General features: G+C 40.5%; 1 protein-coding gene and 1 long non-coding RNA gene across 4 annotated transcripts in view; one reads left to right on the top strand and one right to left on the bottom strand.

Annotated features, from left to right (window-relative positions):
* The window catches only part of LOC124295317, a 126400-nt gene extending 121122 nt beyond the window's left edge, over nt 1-5278 (top strand). For all 3 annotated transcript variants that reach the window (XR_006905227.1, XR_006905225.1, XR_006905226.1), the window contains one exon: nt 4337-5278. This is a non-coding gene — a long non-coding RNA (uncharacterized LOC124295317). The remainder of the gene's footprint in view (nt 1-4336) is intronic.
* Nucleotides 5279-18119: 12841 nt separating this feature from the next.
* The window catches only part of LOC124295275, a 57926-nt gene continuing 54089 nt past the window's right edge, over nt 18120-21956 (bottom strand). The window contains exon 6 of the mRNA XM_046744712.1: nt 18120-18542. Coding sequence (XP_046600668.1) covers nt 18414-18542 — 129 coding nt within the window. The 3' untranslated portion in view covers nt 18120-18413. The remainder of the gene's footprint in view (nt 18543-21956) is intronic.

A 21956-nucleotide genomic window follows, 5' to 3' on the forward strand; every position in this document is an offset into this window, starting at 1 on the left:
CTCCCGCCGTCCAAAACCGGCTTTCTTAGCTTGATTAATTATCGTCGGGACCGACGCAGGTCGCTGTCTATGGGACCGAGGGAAAACCGGGCTGCCATCCTTTTTGCCATTTTACGATTATCGCGTACCTGAAAACGCAGTTTTTCCCGTATCAATGTTCATTCTTTTTGCAATGTCTTGTCGTTTTTATGTCTTCGTACATTTTTGTCTTATTATACCGGCGTACTCGCGGTTTTAGTATAGCTACTACACAACAGCGTTGATTTTTGATGCGCAGGTTTTAATATTCCAGAACTGAAAAAGTTCAATGATATTATGCGTCAAAGTATGCTCGTTGATATTTATTTATATGAAGTTTGCATCAAACATTTCAAATTCGTTATCTAAAAATGATTCCTGATCTTGTCAAATTTATATCTGCAATGTTACTCTATATATATATATGAGAATAAGAACAAACAATTTTAATACCGAATAGGAGTTGAAATTTGTCTGTATTTTTCATCCTGTAAAATTAACCAGGAAAATATTTCGCGAGTTTTTTTTCTATTCAAAGCATCTTTTTTTTTTATTTATGGCTCTGTAGAAATAACTACAGATTTTTTTCTATCGTACAGTATCGAGTAACTATTTAAAAAAAAAAAAAACGATAATGATTAATCAATACTTAATTCGAAACAAGTCGTAGAGCCAAGTTCACAGGGCGTTTGAAACGCAAGCCGAAAGCTTTTGCTAATTCCGCAGCTATACGTGCAGGCGATTTCATTCCTCTTATTTCTATGTTGTCTATTTCCTTTCTCTTCTCTCTCTCTCTCTCACTCTTTTATCTATTCACCATCAGCCTCCACCCACCCCTCGAAATTTACGGTAAATAAAGCGGAGAAACGAAAGGTGCAGGCGAAGATCTCATTCGAGCTTTTGTGCATTTGTGGACGTGTGTTCGTTGGTTTGCAGAGATGCGTAGGCAGCAGCAGCGCAAGCAATCGAACAAACGAGTTCAATTAGCAGTCAACCACCGCTCATCCATGCCTCGCACAGACGCAATTATATGTCCGCGATCTCCAGGGTTGCGTAAAGCCTTATTATGGTTATAAAAGCTCCTATTACCACCCAATCAGCTTGTCTAAACCTCGAGAAAATCATACAGTGTATGAAAATTCTGGGCTGTATTTCTGTGCATTAGAATAACCGAATTTTTATTTTTTTTTTGGTGTCTAGGGTTTAGCGTGAATTCGACAAGTTTTCAAATTTTCGAAAAAACGCGCCGGGATTTTGTAGTTACGATAAAAATTTGACATCCTACATTCACTGAGACAATGAAACTCATTTATCCTAATTTTTAGATTCCAGGGATATTAATTTATGTTAGTTCCATTTGACGCGAAAATTGTCTGATTAATTTTGCAACGCAGTAAATAATTGCTTCGAATCTTTATCAGGCTTTTGCTGATCTTGTAAACTTATTTCATAAAATTGGTACCTGTATGGTATTAATAATTATTTGTCACCGCTGTGTGAAATAAGCTAATGAAACCTTGTGAAGCTTTCTTCGAAATGACGAATGATTGTTTCGTAATCTCAAAGAATGGCGTTTATAGGTGGTTCAAGAGTTATAGGCTGATGTTTTACGTAACGCGAGAACCAACAAATCTGATATTCTCACGCGTAACACACTCTTTTTATACAAAGAATCGTGTGCAACAAGGAGGCAACTTATTTGGCAACAATATTTGTCTTCGGTTCACTTACGAATCGTATTGCATATGCTCGGTCTAAAAAGATCGGGTTTGCCTCCTTGTTACACATTGTCATCGATCTCTGCAGTAACTGGATGGGTGACTCCTATGCTTCCATCACACGACAGATTGTTCCGATTAGAATCCTCTAAAACAGGCATTAGCGCTGCAATACCCGAAGTTAAACTAACGGATCATGTGGGTGATAGTCTATCAGAAACAGACTTAGTCACATGGTACACGGTGTGGGAAAGTTTGAATTAATGCGCCTCGTGAACAAAATCGTACGATGTTTTGCTCTTTTTCACTATATACTTACTCGAATCAATGGACTAAAAAATGTGTTATTTCTATTTTCTTGAAGAAAAAAAAAAAAAAAAAAAAACAACAACAACAACAAAACCCCAGTTTCTGTAGGAACGCTTACGTGCTAATTAGTTCCCCTTAGGCTATCGAAGCGCCGGTGTCGATCTCGTTTGCTTCTAATTAGTAGTACCTGTAGAGAGATCAGTGTAGAATATAATATTTCTTAGAGTACGTGTGAATTGAATGAATTTCTCAAATCCAGAGGAGATAATCTTGAAGGGTGAAAGGCGAGGCGAAATTCGGCGTCCGGTGATCGGTTTCTATTTTTTCTTTCTCTCTCGCTCTCTTCCCCATCCCTAAAATCGGATTTTTCTCATTCTCTTCTTCTCACCGAGCCTCTGGGAGAGGGTATACGTTAATCAGGTTTAGGGTTGAAGTACCCACACGCACATCAGGCCTCCTATTTTTCACCCCGTCTCGCCGTTACAGGCACAGGCGGGCTTCGCCCCGAGCACATATCCTAACTCACTCGTTCACTCGCACATACAAATGAGTAAATTCGGAGGACATTCGGAGGGTGGTGGCGGCGGTGGTGGTGGTGGTGGTGGTCCAGGGTGCCGCGCAATCGGCCCTCAGCAGCTCCTGCAAAGGCGGCTAGCCAGCTCTGTAGAAGAGAGGAAATTTTTCGGGCATCCGTCCGAGCAGCCTGCAAGGGTGGGGGTGTGCTTTCGGGACAGAATATAAGGGCTGCGTTTCGCATGACACCGGCGTCATTAAACCGCGCTACGTTTCACCCCTTTTCCACTCTTCCACCCCCACCCCCACCGACCCCCTCGAGTTCGCCCCGCCAATCGGAGCGCGGTTTCTACTTTTTGCTCCCGCCTAGCCGCCGTCGCACCCCCGGCCCTGTTTTTCCCCTCTGAGGTCGGCCCGCATACACCTTTGCACCCCTCGCAAAAACCACCCTCCGCTGCTGCTTCGTGCCTGCCCCGCCAACTCACACTCACGCAACTTTTACCCGGGGGGGGTGGTCGGAGGGTGCGGAGGGTTGGGTTCATGGCGACCCGGCCAAACCGCGCCGGATCAATTCCACGGAGTGCGTGCAGGCGCGGCGACGCTCCTATAATCTGCCTTCTTCTCCTCTCCTCTCTCGCCTATCCTCTCCGGACTGTAATATCTTCGTATCTCCTTTATAAACCCCAAGATTTTCTTGTTGTTGTTTTTTTTTTTTTTTATTTATTTTTTTCAATCATTTTTCAATAAATATCTTACAGTTTTTCTCTTTACATATTTTTGCTGTACGTACAGACTGCGCGGCATAGAAATTTGGAATTGATACTTTACGGTGGATAAATTAAAATCAAAGATGCGTATATACGTATATGATCCGTACGATTACGTTAAGCCTAAAATCGTATACATTTGAAGATAAAAATGACTATTCCGTATATTTTCTATTTGCCATATATTTATTTTTATGTTATTCACTGTTATTTTATGCTTCGGTTGTCTGCATTCTTGTATTGAATTCCGAAGATTTTATACTTTCGGCTTTTTTTATTTTTACGTTTCTATACTTTTTACGCTCTAGTACACCCTTCGGGAATTTAATTGTCCAAGATTATTTAACAATATTTCAGAAATCTGATTCTAGAGATCAATCTATATTTAAAATATATCTGGCTTGAAATTGCCTTTCTCATTTTCTAACATCGTGGAGATAATTCATATTTCAATGTTTTTTACATTTTTTCTCTGCGTCCTCTCAAAAATTATCTAAGAATATCGCATTCAAATATATTTTGACAATCGTGATAGAATTTCATTATCCGATAGAATACAGTAACTATTGATGGCTATAATTTGATGATTTTCTTTCGTATATTTCTCGTTTAAGGTAAAATCGTTTCAGCAAGTTCTGCAAAACTGTTCAGAAACCGTTGAACGGATCCACAACAGCGTGTTAAGGTTTTGCGAATATTTTATCCGAGGATAGGTTACTTTGAATAATTTCAACGACGAGTACTTTTATTCCGTTAAGCAATTTCTACAGGGATTTCAAGTATTTTTGTTTGTACATCTTCGAAAACAACTTTATCGAGATGTATTTGAAACGCTGGTTATATTTTCACTGAATTTTTAATTATAAATTGGGAAAAGTTTTCGCAATGCAAAATTGTTAGTAACCTGAAACAAACATGCATTTTATCGTATCTTTCTTATTCTACTTTGTTTTATCGGAGTGCGCTATTGTAACTAAAATGTTGAATAACAAGAATCGATCATTCTTACAGGCCGATTCAGTGATGTGTAATTCAAGCATGGCTACCGACCACCTACAGATTCACCTTCCGTCGCCGCAGTCTAGCCTGGAGGCCCTCTAATGCAACGGCTTGCATTTCTCTCCAAATTCCCACGGTGCCGCAACCATTCTCGTCCTCGTCGTCGTCCACCTCACGCCACGGAGCTCGTCAAACTGTCTGCAGCTAGAATGGACCTCTTTCGGGATGGATAGTGTGATAAAGTGAGAAATTTGATGATACGTTTTACAGCGTGAGAAGGTCTCTCAAGCAATGACCTCAGCTATTTAATTTACGTATGAACTTGATGTGTCAAAAGTTGAAGATAAATGAAACTTGCCTAGAGACATGTGATATTTAATGGATAAAATTTTACGTATTATCATTGTAACAGTTGTAGTAATGTATGAAGTTTGAGGGAAGATTTTTGCTTCCACGACTTAGCCAGTAAGGTTACAGAATAAAGGCGCAAAACAATTACAACGGGTTCTTTAACGTATACTACGTTAAGACATTCCTCTCATGAATTTTAGTTTCAGTATTTCTCCTTGATCTTATTTGTGTAACTAAAGAATTTTGTACCTACAACTTATTTTATATTTTTATTTAAACGTCTCTTGAGTCATGGCCTCAGCTATTTAATTTACGTATGAACTTGATGTGTTAAACGTAGAAAATAAGTGGAACTTGGGTAGAGAGGAGTGATATTTAATGGATAAAATGTTACGTATTATCATTGTAATATTTTTAATGATGTATGAAGTTTGAGGGAAGTTTTTGGCTTCCACGATTTAGCAAGTAAGGTTACAGGATAAAGGTGAAACACGATTACTGTAAGTTCTTTAACGTATACGATGTCCAGGCATTCCTCTCATGAATTTTACTTTTACTATTTCTCTTTGATGTTATTTGTGTTAATCAAGAATCTTATGACACAACTTATTTTATACGTTTATTCAATGTTGTTTCTTTGATATCCTATGATTCCCATTAGTATTAGAAAGCTCCTACAATTAACTTACAGAAGCGACTGATGCAAACACCTTCGAATTTTTTTCCATAAAATTTTTGTGGGCTTTGAAAAATCCTAGAATAAACTCATTCCAACGCCGTATCAACGTGATTTCGCAGAACAAACGGGACAGCAGAATTCACCTGACGATTCAACAGTCAATGTCCACCAATTGAAGGAGAACTTGTTCCAAAGAAGCACGACATTTTCGTAGTGATATTTATATCACAACACATGCAACGGAATAACTGACACAATAGGACTGAATTAGATTGTCACACTGGAAGGAGATGTTTATTGATTATATATCAGTACATTATAATGGCAATATTTCATGAACAAGAGTGGAAGAAATAAAAAATATGAGTAGTTGACTTTCCTGTGGTTTCTTAACGTGGGAATAGAATTCAAAACTTCAAGTTAACGTTGAGTTGCAATTATTTTTTTAGAATAGCATGAAGTCAGGCATGGGCAGTGCACGTGACAACAGATACTCGATGCATAGGCTGAGATTTTTAATACTAACTTCATGCGACCATATAATCTCCAAACCATACTGATGCATTTCCGGTTTAAAATTTAAAAAAAAAGTTATTTTCGGTTGGTCAAGCAATGCGTAGGGTGCACTGCATGAAGTGATTATGTGCGAGAAAATCAGTAATTAACGTCACAGTGCGGCAATCAAGAATTTTTCATGGATTTTTTCCTGATCAAAAACATAGTTTTCCACTTGAGACTGAAACTAATTTCAGAGGCTTGCATTGTATTTAAACGGAAAAAGATTGATGCAAGTACTCGGACGATCTTTCAGGCAAAGCGGGCATGCATATGGACACACAGCATCAACGACACAATAAGTCAATCAATCAGTCCCAGTTTTTGGAAGAGCTCCTCGGTTCTCCTGTGCTCCTGATACCAGAAGTCATTTTCGCTGGAATTTCTCCGTTTCGCTTAGGTCTAAGATAAAATGGCGGGAAAATTTCAGGATCACATGCCCTCTTAAGCAAGCAGGCATGCCTTTAGTCATACAGCGTCGACATCACATGCAGTCAATCAATGTGTCCCTGTGTTTAGGAGAGCTCCTCAGTTTTTCTGCGCTCCTGATACTCGGAGCATGCATGCCTTTAGTCATACAGCGTCCATATCACATGCAGTCAATCAATCAATCGATGTGTCCCTGTTTTTGAAAGAGCTCCTCGGTTCTCCTGTGCTCCTGATACCAGGAGTCGTTTTCGCTGAAATTTCTCCGTTTCGCATTAGTCTAAGATGAAATGGCGGGAAAACTTGCTATCACATGCCCTCTTAAGCAAGCAGGCATGCCTTTAGTCATACAGCGTCGACATCACATGCAGTCAATCAATGTGTCCCTGTGTTTAGGAGAGCTCCTCAGTTTTTCTGCGCTCCTGATACTCGGAGCATGCATGCCTTTAGTCATGCAGCGTCCATATCACATGCAGTCAATCAATCAGTCGATGTGTCCCTGTTTTTGGAAGAGCTCTTCGGTTCTCCTGTGCTCCTGATACCAGGAGTCGTTTTCGCTGAAATTTCTCCGATTTGCTTAGTTCTAATAAGAAGTGGCGGGAAAATCAGCGATCATATGCCCTCTTAAGGCTGACGCCGACTAGACCGCGGCGGACGGCGGCGGACGGCGGCGAAATTTTCGCTCATACAGTTATCCATATAGGTGTTCACACTAGACGGCGGCGGACCGCGGCGGACGGCGGCAATTTTTCGCGAGTTCCAGGTTGGGAATATTTCGGCGGTGCGCCGCGCATCGCCGCGCATCGCCGTCGTCTAGTGTGAACACCCGACCGATGCCGAAATTCATCCCAAGTATAAAAATAGGGAAACCTGCGTTACTTTGACGTAAATGGTTATGGTTTACAAGGATTCTTTTCATTCTCTCCGCTGTTCTTGCGAAAAATAAATGTATTCATTTTTACATCTTAAATAAATCCTACGGATATTAAATAAATGTTACGCAAGTAATTACTTCATTTTTAAAGAAATTTAAGTAAATGTGAGTTTTAGAACAACAAGTTATGATCAACGGATTATTTTATGTAAAAAATTTATTTTTTTCTCATTGTTCGGGTATGATGCTGATTTCATGAAGACTGTTTTTTATTTTGCGTATTAATTTTCATGCATAAGAAATGAGAGAGTATATTTTGAGCTAAAATTTATTTCATTTTTACTATACATATATTATATGTATAATAGGGTGTTTCAAAATAAAAAAATTTACGATTTTCCAACGAGCCACACCCGAAATAGTTTAGGTAGAAACAAAAATTCTGGCGAAAGATGAGCATTGTCGGTTGATTTTTAATCCTTTTTTCCTTTTTATCGAATTTATGATGGACAATTGTTAGTAATTTTTTTTCGTGTTAAACACTTCTTCATCCGAGCTATCCATAATGAGTAATCAAAAAGTAGTGGCAAATATGCATGATTATTTATTGTGTGCCCATGACGACTGAGACAAATCGTGGTCATCAGATAATTGATAAATATCTCTTTTTCGTAGAAACAGTATCGGCGGGTGGTCACGCGACTATAGTGGGCGCATCTCACGGTAACTGCGCCGCGGTCCGCCGCGGTCCGCCGCGGTCCGCCGCGGTGCAGTGGGTGTCAGCCTTAACTTTTGAAATGTCCTACCATTTCCGAACACCTCCAACCATCCTATTTACCTATATTACTAGATTAGCTATTATATGAAAAGAGAAGAATTATTCACTTCGAAATGGGATTCTATTCGACGCGCGCTCGATGTATTCCATAACATTAGTATTCCTAATTATTTCAACAACTTTTCATTTGCTCTCTCGATCTTGAATTTTCGTAGGCATATAACCAAAACGCTGTTCTAGCTAGTCGAGAGTGAAGTATCTACGTTGGGTAGAGAAGCAAAATTGTTTTTCGAAAAGTATTCGGATGGAAAAAAATTCAGAGTAACTGTAATACATCACGGATGCGCTAATTTTGAACGAGATGAAACGGATGCTTCGTATATGAGATAGTATTTAACGCTGCGTAATGATTTAAAGACCTAAAAAGGTGATAGGAAGAGAAAGAACGAAGCTTCTTAACACTTCGAGTGTATTTTAACACACATTTGAAAGATACGAGCAAAATTTTTCATCATCCAACTGTCGCAGAACGGCAGCGTTATCGGCTGACCCGTTAAGTAAAGGATATATCTTCAGTCAACGGCTGACCATCGAAGGGCCTGGCCGCTTGAGTCTGGAATCGGCAGGACAGATAAGGTGTGTATTTCTTGTATGAAATGTGAACACTAGAATCATTATACATCATATCATATCATCATACATCATACATCATACATCGTACATCATACATCATACATCATCATACCTAGTATTACAGTTCGAAACCAAAGTTTGAATTTTCGGATGTTCGGAAAGTGACGTCACCAATCTAAAATCGGCTAGCCGAGTTCCTCAGTCTGGTAACAACCGCGCAGTAGAGCGGACGGTTGATAGTCGCGCTCCGCAAACTTCGAGTACCGGGTTCTCAACCTCCCGGATCCCGCGCTTCGGGTCCGCTACGTATTTCGAGTACCGGGTTCTCAACCTCCCGGATCCCGCGCTTCGGGTCCGCTACGCGGTGAAACTCGACTTCCAGGATAAGCGCTCCGTGGTTCCTGGTTCACGTTTACAATAAATTATTTCAATTCGTTTTTCGCGCAAGCTGAAATTCAGTAGCTGTCGGTCCGCTAATAAAATTTCTCGACTTCCCGGATAAGCGCTCCGTGGTTCCTGGTTCACGTTTACAATAAATTATTTCAATTCGTTTTTCGCGCAAGCTGAAATTCAGTAGCTGTCGGTGCGCTAATAAAATTTCTCGACTTCCAGGATAAGCGCTCCGTGGTTCCTGGTTCACGTTTACAATAAATTATTTCAATTCGTTTTTCGCGCAAGCTGAAATTCAGTAGCTGTCGGTGCGCTAATAAAATTTCTCGACTTCCAGGATAAGCGCTCCGTGGTTCCTGGTTCACGTTTACAATAAATTATTTCAATTCGTTTTTCGCGCAAGCTGAAATTCAGTAGCTGTCGGTCCGCTAATAAAATTTCTCGACTTCCGGGATAAGCGCTCCGTGGTTCCTGGTTCACGTTTACAATAAATTATTTCAATTCGTTTTTCGCGCAAGCTGAAAGTCAGTAGCTGTCGGTCCGCTAATAAAATTTCTCGACTTCCCGGATAAGCGCTCCGTGGTTCCTGGTTCACGTTTACAATAAATTATTTCAATTCGTTTTTCGCGCAAGCTGAAATTCAGTAGCTGTCGGTGCGCTAATAAAATTTCTCGACTTCCAGGATAAGCGCTCCGTGGTTCCTGGTTCACGTTTACAATAAATTATTTCAATTCGTTTTTCGCGCAAGCTGAAATTCAGTAGCTGTCGGTCCGCTAATAAAATTTCTCGACTTCCAGGATAAGCGCTCCGTGGTTCCTGGTTCACGTTTACAATAAATTATTTCAATTCGTTTTTCGCGCAAGCTGAAAGTCAGTAGCTGTCGGTCCGCTAATAAAATTTCTCGACTTCCCGGATAAGCGCTCCGTGGTTCCTGGTTCACGTTTACAATAAATTATTTCAATTCGTTTTTCGCGCAAGCTGAAATTCAGTAGCTGTCGGTGCGCTAATAAAATTTCTCGACTTCCAGGATAAGCGCTCCGTGGTTCCTGGTTCACGTTTACAATAAATTATTTCAATTCGTTTTTCGCGCAAGCTGAAATTCAGTAGCTGTCGGTGCGCTAATAAAATTTCTCGACTTCCAGGATAAGCGCTCCGTGGTTCCTGGTTCACGTTTACAATAAATTATTTCAATTCGTTTTTCGCGCAAGCTGAAATTCAGTAGCTGTCGGTCCGCTAATAAAATTTCTCGACTTCCAGGATAAGCGCTCCGTGGTTCCTGGTTCACGTTTACAATAAATTATTTCAATTCGTTTTTCGCGCAAGCTGAAATTCAGTAGCTGTCGGTGCGCTAATAAAATTTCTCGACTTCCAGGATAAGCGCTCCGTGGTTCCTGGTTCACGTTTACAATAAATTATTTCAATTCGTTTTTCGCGCAAGCTGAAATTCAGTAGCTGTCGGTCCGCTAATAAAATTTCTCGACTTCCGGGATAAGCGCTCCGTGGTTCCTGGTTCACGTTTACAATAAATTATTTCAATTCGTTTTTCGCGCAAGCTGAAATTCAGTAGCTGTCGGTCCGCTAATAAAATTTCTCGACTTCCGGGATAAGCGCTCCGTGGTTCCTGGTTCACGTTTACAATAAATTATTTCAATTCGTTTTTCGCGCAAGCTGAAATTCAGTGGCTGTCGGTGCGCTAATAAAATTTCTCGACTTCCAGGATAAGCGCTCCGTGGTTCCTGGTTCACGTTTACAATAAATTATTTCAATTCGTTTTTCGCGCAAGCTGAAATTCAGTAGCTGTCGGTGCGCTAATAAAATTTCTCGACTTCCAGGATAAGCGCTCCGTGGTTCCTGGTTCACGTTTACAATAAATTATTTCAATTCGTTTTTCGCGCAAGCTGAAATTCAGTAGCTGTCGGTCCGCTAATAAAATTTCTCGACTTCCAGGATAAGCGCTCCGTGGTTCCTGGTTCACGTTTACAATAAATTATTTCAATTCGTTTTTCGCGCAAGCTGAAATTCAGTAGCTGTCGGTCCGCTAATAAAATTTCTCGACTTCCGGGATAAGCGCTCCGTGGTTCCTGGTTCACGTTTACAATAAACTATTTTAATTCGTTTTTCGCGCAAGCTGAAATTCAGTAGCTGTCGGTCCGCTAATAAAATTTCTCGACTTCCGGGATAAGCGCTCCGTGGTTCCTGGTTCACGTTTACAATAAATTATTTCAATTCGTTTTTCGCGCAAGCTGAAATTCAGTAGCTGTCGGTGCGCTAATAAAATTTCTCGACTTCCGGGATAAGCGCTCCGTGGTTCCTGGTTCACGTTTACAATAAATTATTTCAATTCGTTTTTCGCGCAAGCTGAAATTCAGTAGCTGTCGGTGCGCTAATAAAATTTCTCGACTTCCAGGATAAGCGCTCCGTGGTTCCTGGTTCACGTTTACAATAAATTATTTCAATTCGTTTTTCGCGCAAGCTGAAATTCAGTAGCTGTCGGTCCGCTAATAAAATTTCTCGACTTCCGGGATAAGCGCTCCGTGGTTCCTGGTTCACGTTTACAATAAATTATTTCAATTCGTTTTTCGCGCAAGCTGAAATTCAGTGGCTGTCGGTGCGCTAATAAAATTTCTCGACTTCCAGGATAAGCGCTCCGTGGTTCCTGGTTCACGTTTACAATAAATTATTTCAATTCGTTTTTCGCGCAAGCTGAAATTCAGTAGCTGTCGGTCCGCTAATAAAATTTCTTCAACTTTACAATCTTCTCATAATCTTTCTGGTAGATAACATCGATAAAAAAATTATATCAAACCTTACACATTATTTTTGATTTGTTCTCATGCTGAAAATATTTATTAGTATTCGAGGTATAACTCGAGGTGGTTGGCGGTCGTCGGAGGTGGACGAGGAGGAGGACGAGGAGGACGAGGATTTGTGCTGGGTGAGTAAAACACTTTTATAATATTTGATGGCAATTGTAATTATATTTCATCTGAAATATTACAAACTTGTCACGTTTACAATAAATTATTTCAATTCATTTTTCGTGCAAGCACATATTCAGTAGCTATGAATAATCTTATACAATTTATTATATTTTTAATTAATTAATTAATATTCTTATAATATTTGACGGCAATTGTAATTATATTTCATCTGAAATATTACAAACTTGTCACGTTTACAATAAATTATTTCAATTCATTTTTCGTACAAGCACATATTCAGTAGCTATGAATAATCTTATACAATTTATTACATTATTAATTGATTGATTAATTACATTAATCCTTACACAATATTTTTGATATGTTCCTATACTAAAAATATTCATTACTATTCCAGGTATTACCCCAGGTGGTCGGAGCTGGACGAGGAGGAGGACCAGGTGGACGAGGAGGAGGACGAGGTGGACGCGGAGCAGGCGGGGTGGGTCGTGGGAGAGGACCTCTCCTCTCCTCAGAGGAGGGGAGGGGGCGGGGCAGGGAAGGGCAAGGTGGGCGGGGAGGGGGAAGGGACGGGAGGGAAAGGGAAGGGATGGGGCGGGGTGGGGGAGGGGGAGGGGGAGGGGGAGGGGGGGGGGGGGGAGGGGGGAGGGGGAGGGGGAGGGGGAGGGGGAGGGGGGGAGGGGGAGGGGGAGGGGGAGGGGGAGGGGGAGGGGGGCGGGGGAGGGGGAGGGCGGGAGGGCGGGAGGGCGGGGAGGGCGGGAGGGCGGGAGGGAGGGAGGGAGGGAGGGAGGGCGGGAGGGCGGGCGGGCGTGTAGGGGGGCGGTACTGCTCTATTTACTCTAACGGGCTTGCATCGACATCCGTCCTCCACCCTCCCGCCCGCCCGCCCTCCCTCCCTCCCTCCCTCCCCCCTCCCTCCCTCCCTCCCTCCCGCCCTCCTCCCCTCCCCCCTCCCCCCTCCCCCCCTCCCCCCCTCCCCCCTCCCCCCCTCCCCCTTCCCCCCTCCCCCTCCCCCTCCCCCTCCCCCTCCCCCTCCCCCTCCCCCCTCCCCCCCTCCCCCTCCCCCCTCCCCCTCCCCCTCCCCCTCCCCCACCCCGCCCCATCCCTTCCCTTTCCCTCCCGTCCCTTCCCCCGCTCCGCCCACCTCTCCCCCTTCCCTGCCCCTCCCCCTCCCCTCCTCTGAGGAGAGGAGAGGTCCTCTCCCACGACCCACCCCGCCTGCTCCGCGTCCACCTCGTCCTCCTCCTCGTCCACCTGGTCCTCCTCCTCGTCCAGCTCCGACCACCTGGGGTAATACCTGGAATAGTAATGAATATTTTTAGTATAGGAACATATCAAAAATATTGTGTAAGGATTAATGTAATTAATCAATCAATTAATAATGTAATAAATTGTATAAGATTATTCATAGCTACTGAATATGTGCCTGCACGAAAAATGAATTGAAATAATTTATTGTAAACGTGACAAGTTTGTAATATTTCAGATGAAATATAATTACAATTGCCGTCAAATATTATAAGAATATTAATTAATTAATTAAAAATATAATAAATTGTATAAGATTATTCATAGCTACTGAATATGTGCTTGCACGAAAAATGAATTGAAATAATTTATTGTAAACGTGACAAGTTTGTAATATTTCAGATGAAATATAATTACAATTGCCGTCAAATATTATAAGAATATTAATTAATTAATTAAAAATATAATAAATTGTATAAGATTATTCATAGCTACTGAATATGTGCTTGCACGAAAAATGAATTGAAATAATTTATTGTAAACGTGACAAGTTTGTAATATTTCAGATGAAATATAATTACAATTGCCGTCAAATATTATAAGAATATTAATTAATTAATTAAAAATATAATAAATTGTATAAGATTATTCATAGCTACTGAATATGTGCTTGCACGAAAAATGAATTGAAATAATTTATTGTAAACGTGACAAGTTTGTAATATTTCAGATGAAATATAATTACAATTGCCATCAAATATTATAAAAGTGTTTTACTCACCCAGCACAAATCCTCGTGCTCCTCGTCCTCCTCCTCGTCCACCTCCGACGACCGCCAACCACCTCGAGTTATACCTCGAATACTAATAAATATTTTCAGCATGAGAACAAATCAAAAATAATGTGTAAGGTTTGATATAATTTTTTTATCGATGTTATCTACCAGAAAGATTATGAGAAGATTGTAAAGTTATAGAAATTTTATTAGCGTACTGACAGCTACCGAATTTGGGGTTGCGCGAAAAACGAATTGAAATAATTTATTGTCAACGTGAACCAGGAACCACGGAGCGCTTATCCTGGAAGTCGAGAAATTTTATTAGCGGACCGACAGCTACTGAATTTCAGCTTGCGCGAAAAACGAATTGAAATAATTTATTGTAAACGTGAACCAGGAACCACGGAGCGCTTATCCTGGAAGTCGAGAAATTTTATTAGCGCACCGACAGCTACTGAATTTCAGCTTGCGCGAAAAACGAATTGAAATAATTTATTGTAAACGTGAACCAGGAACCACGGAGCGCTTATCCTGGAAGTCGAGAAATTTTATTAGCGCACCGACAGCTACTGAATTTCAGCTTGCGCGAAAAACGAATTGAAATAATTTATTGTAAACGTGAACCAGGAACCACGGAGCGCTTATCCTGGAAGTCGAGAAATTTTATTAGCGCACCGACAGCTACTGAATTTGGGCGTGCGCGAAAAACGAATTGAAATAATTTATTGTAAACGTGAACCAGGAACCACGGAGCGCTTATCCCGGAAGTCGAGAAATTTTATTAGCGCACCGACAGCTACTGAATTTCAGCTTGCGCGAAAAACGAATTGAAATAATTTATTGTAAACGTGAACCAGGAACCACGGAGCGCTTATCCTGGAAGTCGAGAAATTTTATTAGCGGACCGACAGCTACTGAATTTCAGCCTGCGCGAAAGACGAATTGAAATAATTTATTGTCAACGTGAACCAGGAACCACGGAGCGCTTATCCTGGAAGTCGAGAAATTTTATTAGCGGACCGACAGCTACTGAATTTCAGCTTGCGCGAAAAACGAATTGAAATAATTTATTGTAAACGTGAACCAGGAACCACGGAGCGCTTATCCTGGAAGTCGAGAAATTTTATTAGCGCACCGACAGCCACTGAATTTCAGCTTGCGCGAAAAACGAATTGAAATAATTTATTGTAAACGTGAACCAGGAATCACGGAGCGCTTATCCTGGAAGTCGAGAAATTTTATTAGCGCACCGACAGCTACTGAATTTCAGCTTGCGCGAAAAACGAATTGAAATAATTTATTGTAAACGTGAACCAGGAACCACGGAGCGCTTATCCTGAAAGTCGAGAAATTTTATTAGCGCACCGACAGCCACTGAATTTCAGCTTGCGCGAAAAACGAATTGAAATAATTTATTGTAAACGTGAACCAGGAACCACGGAGCGCTTATCCTGGAAGTCGAGAAATTTTATTAGCGCACCGACAGCTACTGAATTTCAGCTTGCGCGAAAAACGAATTGAAATAATTTATTGTAAACGTGAACCAGGAACCACGGAGCGCTTATCCTGGAAGTCGAGAAATTTTATTAGCGGACCGACAGCTACTGAATTTCAGCCTGCGCGAAAGACGAATTGAAATAATTTATTGTAAACGTGAACCAGGAACCACGGAGCGCTTATCCTGGAAGTCGAGAAATTTTATTAGCGGACCGACAGCTACTGAATTTCAGCTTGCGCGAAAGACGAATTGAAATAATTTATTGTAAACGTGAACCAGGAACCACGGAGCGCTTATCCTGGAAGTCGAGTTTCACCGCGTCGCGGACCCGAAGCGCGGGATCCGGGAGGTTGAGAACCCGGTACTCGAAGTTTGCGGAGCGCGACTATCAACCGTCCGCTCTACTGCGCGGTTGTTACCAGACTGAGGAACTCGGCTAGCCGATTTTAGATTGGTGACGTCACTTTCCGAACATCCGAAAATTCAAACTTTGGTTTCGAACTGTAATACTAGGTATGATGATGTATGATGTATGATGTATGATGTATGATGTACGATGTATGATGTATGATGTATGATGATATGATATGATGTATAATGATTCTAGTGTTCACATTTCATACAAGAAATACACACCTCATCTGTCCTGCCGATTCCAGACTCAAGCGGCCAGGCCCTTCGATGGTCAGCCGTTGACTGAAGATATATCCTTTACTTAACGGGTCAGCCGATAACGCTGCCGTTCTGCGACAGTTGGATGATGAAAAATTTTGCTCGTATCTTTCAAATGTGTGTTAAAATACACTCGAAGTGTTAAGAAGCTTCGTTCTTTCTCTTCCTATCACCTTTTTAGGTCTTTAAATCATTACGCAGCGTTAAATACTATCTCATATACGAAGCATCCGTTTCATCTCGTTCAAAATTAGCGCATCCGTGATGTATTACAGTTACTCTGAATTTTTTTCCATCCGAATACTTTTCGAAAAACAATTTTGCTTCTCTACCCAACGTAGATACTTCACTCTCGACTAGCTAGAACAGTGTTTTGGTTATATGCCTACGAAAATTCAAGATCGAGAGAGCAAATGAAAAGTTGTTGAAATAATTAGGAATACTAATGTTATGGAATACATCGAGCGCGCGTCGAATAGAATCCCATTTCGAAGTGAATAATTCTTCTCTTTTCATATAATAGCTAATCTAGTAATATAGGTAAATAGGATGGTTGGAGGTGTTCGGAAATGGTAGGACATTTCAAAAGTTAAGGCTGACACCCACTGCACCGCGGCGGACCGCGGCGGACCGCGGCGGACCGCGGCGCAGTTACCGTGAGATGCGCCCACTATAGTCGCGTGACCACCCGCCGATACTGTTTCTACGAAAAAGAGATATTTATCAATTATCTGATGACCACGATTTGTCTCAGTCGTCATGGGCACACAATAAATAATCATGCATATTTGCCACTACTTTTTGATTACTCATTATGGATAGCTCGGATGAAGAAGTGTTTAACACGAAAAAAAATTACTAACAATTGTCCATCATAAATTCGATAAAAAGGAAAAAAGGATTAAAAATCAACCGACAATGCTCATCTTTCGCCAGAATTTTTGTTTCTACCTAAACTATTTCGGGTGTGGCTCGTTGGAAAATCGTAAATTTTTTTATTTTGAAACACCCTATTATACATATAATATATGTATAGTAAAAATGAAATAAATTTTAGCTCAAAATATACTCTCTCATTTCTTATGCATGAAAATTAATACGCAAAATAAAAAACAGTCTTCATGAAATCAGCATCATACCCGAACAATGAGAAAAAAATAAATTTTTTACATAAAATAATCCGTTGATCATAACTTGTTGTTCTAAAACTCACATTTACTTAAATTTCTTTAAAAATGAAGTAATTACTTGCGTAACATTTATTTAATATCCGTAGGATTTATTTAAGATGTAAAAATGAATACATTTATTTTTCGCAAGAACAGCGGAGAGAATGAAAAGAATCCTTGTAAACCATAACCATTTACATCAAAGTAACGCAGGTTTCCCTATTTTTATACTTGGGATGAATTTCGGCATCGGTCGGGTGTTCACACTAGACGACGGCGATGCGCGGCGATGCGCGGCGCACCGCCGAAATATTCCCAACCTGGAACTCGCGAAAAATTGCCGCCGTCCGCCGCGGTCCGCCGCCGTCTAGTGTGAACACCTATATGGATAACTGTATGAGCGAAAATTTCGCCGCCGTCCGCCGCGGTCTAGTCGGCGTCAGCCTTTAAGCAAGCAGACATGCCTTTAGTCATGCAGCGTCGACATCACATGCAGTCAATTAATCAATCAACGTGTCCCTGTTTTTGGAAGAGCTCCTTGTACACGATAATAAACCCCCATCTAACAGTCCGGCATGATTTCATCTACACGCATCATATTTTGAAAGAATACTGAAATAGTGTCGAATACTGAAAGTCTTGCGCAAATTCTTAGCTGATGATCCCTGAAAGTGCCAGTCGTCGTTCCGAAGGGTTACTTATTTTGAAAATAGTAAATTCAAGGATAGCAATGGATCAGGTCCCATTAGGTAAAAAATATAAGATCTCTTCAAATATCATGAATCATACACACAAGCCTTTATTTAATTTTATAATTCACAATCATTTTGTACACGTGCAATAATGCATTAATTTTTTGTTATACAAGTACTCAGACTTGTTCTATACTAACGTATCAAAAATGTAAAACAATATTGTGTTAGTCGTCGGGCAGCTACTCTAAATTACCATAGAAAACTGTTGTTACTCTACTTAAAACACTTCGAAAAACTAAGTCAGTATCGTTATTTCACCTCTAAATGCATATCCGTATTCTCAGATATCACCTAAAATTCCTATAACACATACACTTAATTCAACACGTTTCACAATGAGGTCACCATATTGTCCATTCCTGCTGCTTCAGCACTGCTGCAAGCTGTTGTAGATATCGAGGTTCGCCAAAGGAGTGAATTGAACTATCCCTTAATCGAGTGTCCGAGATTCCTATGCAGTCACATGTGGTCTGAAAACAGATGCGAAAGATCATTAATACATTTGAAGTTTCGCTAAGCAGCAAAATTCATTCAGGAAATGAAAAAAACTTCAGCTTTAATATATTCTTAGAAATAATCTGAAGAATGGAAAAATTCTAGTTTCGTTGATTACAGATCAAAATTACCAACGCGAATAAGACCCGATGTGTAATTTAGTTAGTAACTTGATCAATTATGGTGTAAATGACTTGAGAAAATGATCAGATGTCGTTAAAACTACAAATAAAACATCTTTCGATTTTCGAAAATATCCATTCAGTTCCTCCCTCTTCAAAAAATGTACGAAAAACATTTACTCTTCAACCTTGTGGGGTAAGTTCCACCCTTAATTTTTTTTTCAGAGTGCATAGCTCCCGAATTTTCGCGCCGTTAAAACCTGCCAACCTTCGATCCGATATCACGACATTATACAAGCTCCGCATCTTAAAGAATTTTGATCCACACCCAATGAAATCGTATTAAAAATTGCAAAAGAAATAACGTAATCATGTCGAACAACACTAAAATTCATAGAACGATAATAAATTTGCGACTGGTTGTTTAACTGAGGTATGCGTGTTTTTTTTTCTCTCTCTCTCTCTTTCCCGCGCTTAAATTCAACGCAGGAGAGTGATATTTCCGCGGGTGCGGAGGTCTGGCATGCAAGTTCCTTTATCCTTACTCCCATTTTCATCCCTTTAGCTTTCGCTCGATCTCGCAGCGCGGCTATTCCCTATTCCCAGGGAGGCGGGCAGGGGGCGGCGGGGGTGGCGCGGGGTTGCTAGCGTGCGTGCGCAAAGGTTGGCGGGCGAACCGCGGCCCTCGTTCCCTCCGCTTTTCTCCTCTCTCCTCTCTCCTCTCACCGCTCGCCGTTTACGCCGGCTGCTCTGCGTGCTCTCGCGAAAATCCTCGCGATAAATTATGCCGCGCGGAGAAATAAATGACCGCCCTCCTCCCCCTGCCCTCTCCTCTCCTCTCCTCTACTCTACTCTCCTCTCCTCACCTCACCTCACCACCTCTCCCTCTTCAGCGCCGCCGAGACCGGGATACGTTCGCGAACCACCCCTGGTAACAACCCTCTCAGCCGTCGACCACCCCCGGAGAAGCTGCACCGAGCGAGGAAAGCTGGCTTTACAATTATAATGGCAACGCGCAATTTTCATAACAGCCCCGCATCCCCCTTTCATACCTTTCCACAAAACTAACCCCTGCAGATGCACCCGCCTAGCCGGCTAGCTCTGCCTTTATACTTTACTTCGCCTCCCCGGCTTCCTCTGTATCTCGATTTTCCTCCTTCTTATGCGGTCGGTGTTGTTTCTGTGCCCGAAGACTCAAATGGCAGTTCAACGATTTTCCGCATATCGAACTTTGTCCCAACGCAATGCGGCGAACGCAATCCCGGGAAATTATGCTTGTTTGATATATATGATGATAAATTGCTGTTTTCACTTCCACGGAAATGACCAGTTCGTTTCGCTCGAGATACCCAATAAACACACACCAGTATAAATTTCGTATATGAAACGTCGAAGTCGTTTAATAATGGTATAAGTATAAAATTCAACCGTATCACATATACTGTAATATTTCGGATGGATATTATTCGTATGATTACTCTGTTTATTATGCGTATTTCATTATACAGAAGTTTAAAATACGTATTATTATAGCAAAAGCAACGTATAGTATATTTGTTCATTATTCGTACGAAAATCGTTTAAAACTTATATGTTTAACGATGTTGGTACTCCATCTTTCAACGTTTTATCAGAATCGTTTCATTTGAATTTACAAATTACGAGCTATTAACGTTCACGAAATTCGTTTATGATTTTGGTAATCACAACATATAATATTCATTCATGACACAACTGCCAGCAACTTTAATTAGACGTTTATCATACTTCCTATTCACCATTGCACAGCAGTATATTGATTGTTTTATGAACGTATATCTTCGACTATTATAATGTACGTTTTATTGGTATTTCTGATCTACGCGTGATAGACGTTTATGAAATTCATTTTCAATCTTGGTGTCTACAACATCTATATATATATATATTAGGGTGTGTCGAAAATGAACTTTTTTTTTTTCTTCGCTCCTACCACTCAAAACTTTAGGTTTTGACATTAAAGAGGTCCTCGTTCAAGGAGGGCGCTGTAGCTTGAAGTTTAGAAGTCGCTCAACGAGGATTTAGGTTTCCCATCTAATTAACACGTAAAAAATATTGTTTTTCGTTCAAAATGATGTCAGGCAACCATAAAATTGGCGATGTCTGTATTTCTTGGCTTATTTGAAAGCATGACTCATCCCCTAAACGATGATAGGTCGTTTTTCGACTTACCTTGTTCCAATTTTTTTTTACGCCACTTTTCGACCACAATAGTCACTTTTTCAAGTTTACAAAGTCTCCAAGGTATCAATGAGTCCAAAATGAATTGCTACAAGTATTGATTCTTGATTCGAATATAAATAACCAATTCTAAAAATTGGTAAATTCCGTATCTTCAATTTTATTCAAAAAACCATGTTTATTTTGAGAAATTTTGTATGTTTCACTAATTTTTGGAATTGGTTATTTATATTCGAATCAAGAATCAATACTTGTAGCAATTCATTTTGAACTCATTGATACATTGGAGACTTTGTAAACTTGAAAAAGTGACTATTGTGGTCGAAAAGTGGCGTAAAAAAAATTGGTACAAGGTAAGTCGAAAAACGACCTATCATCGTTTAGGGGATGAGTCATGCTTTCAAATAAGCCAAGAAGCACAGAAATCGCCAATTTTTTGGATGCCTGACATCATTTTGAACGAAAAACAATATTTTTTACGTGTTAATTAGATGGGAAACCTAAATCCTCGTTGAGCGACTTCTAAACTTCAAGCTACAGCGCCCTCCTTGAACGAGGACCTCTTTAATGTCAAAACCTAAAGTTTTGAGTGGTAGGAGCGAAGAAAAAAAAAAGTTCATTTTCGACACACCCTAATATATATATATATATATATATATATATATATATATATTGTACATTCATCATACAACTACCAGCAACCCCAATTAAGCGCTTAATTATTGCGGTTTTCCACTATTGCACAGAAATATATTCATCGTTTGATGAACGTATTTTTTCAACGATTATTGTTCACGTTTTACTGCTACTTGTGATCTACGTTCAATAACCGTTTATGAAATTTATTCAATATCGGACTATTTTCAAGATACATTGAATTGTATAATATGTATATTTGATCAAATGGGTTCATACTTGTTTTACTTCAACACGATTGAGGAAAATTCAACGTTGAGTACAATATTCAGATTATGAACGCACTTTTAGTATTCATGTATGCGGAACCGCCTGATGCCAAGCGGTGGCCAAATCAGTTGATTATCTTAT

The sequence above is a fragment of the Neodiprion lecontei genome, chromosome 7, assembly GCF_021901455.1.
Source record: "Neodiprion lecontei isolate iyNeoLeco1 chromosome 7, iyNeoLeco1.1, whole genome shotgun sequence".
NCBI classification, from domain to species: domain Eukaryota; kingdom Metazoa; phylum Arthropoda; class Insecta; order Hymenoptera; family Diprionidae; genus Neodiprion; species Neodiprion lecontei.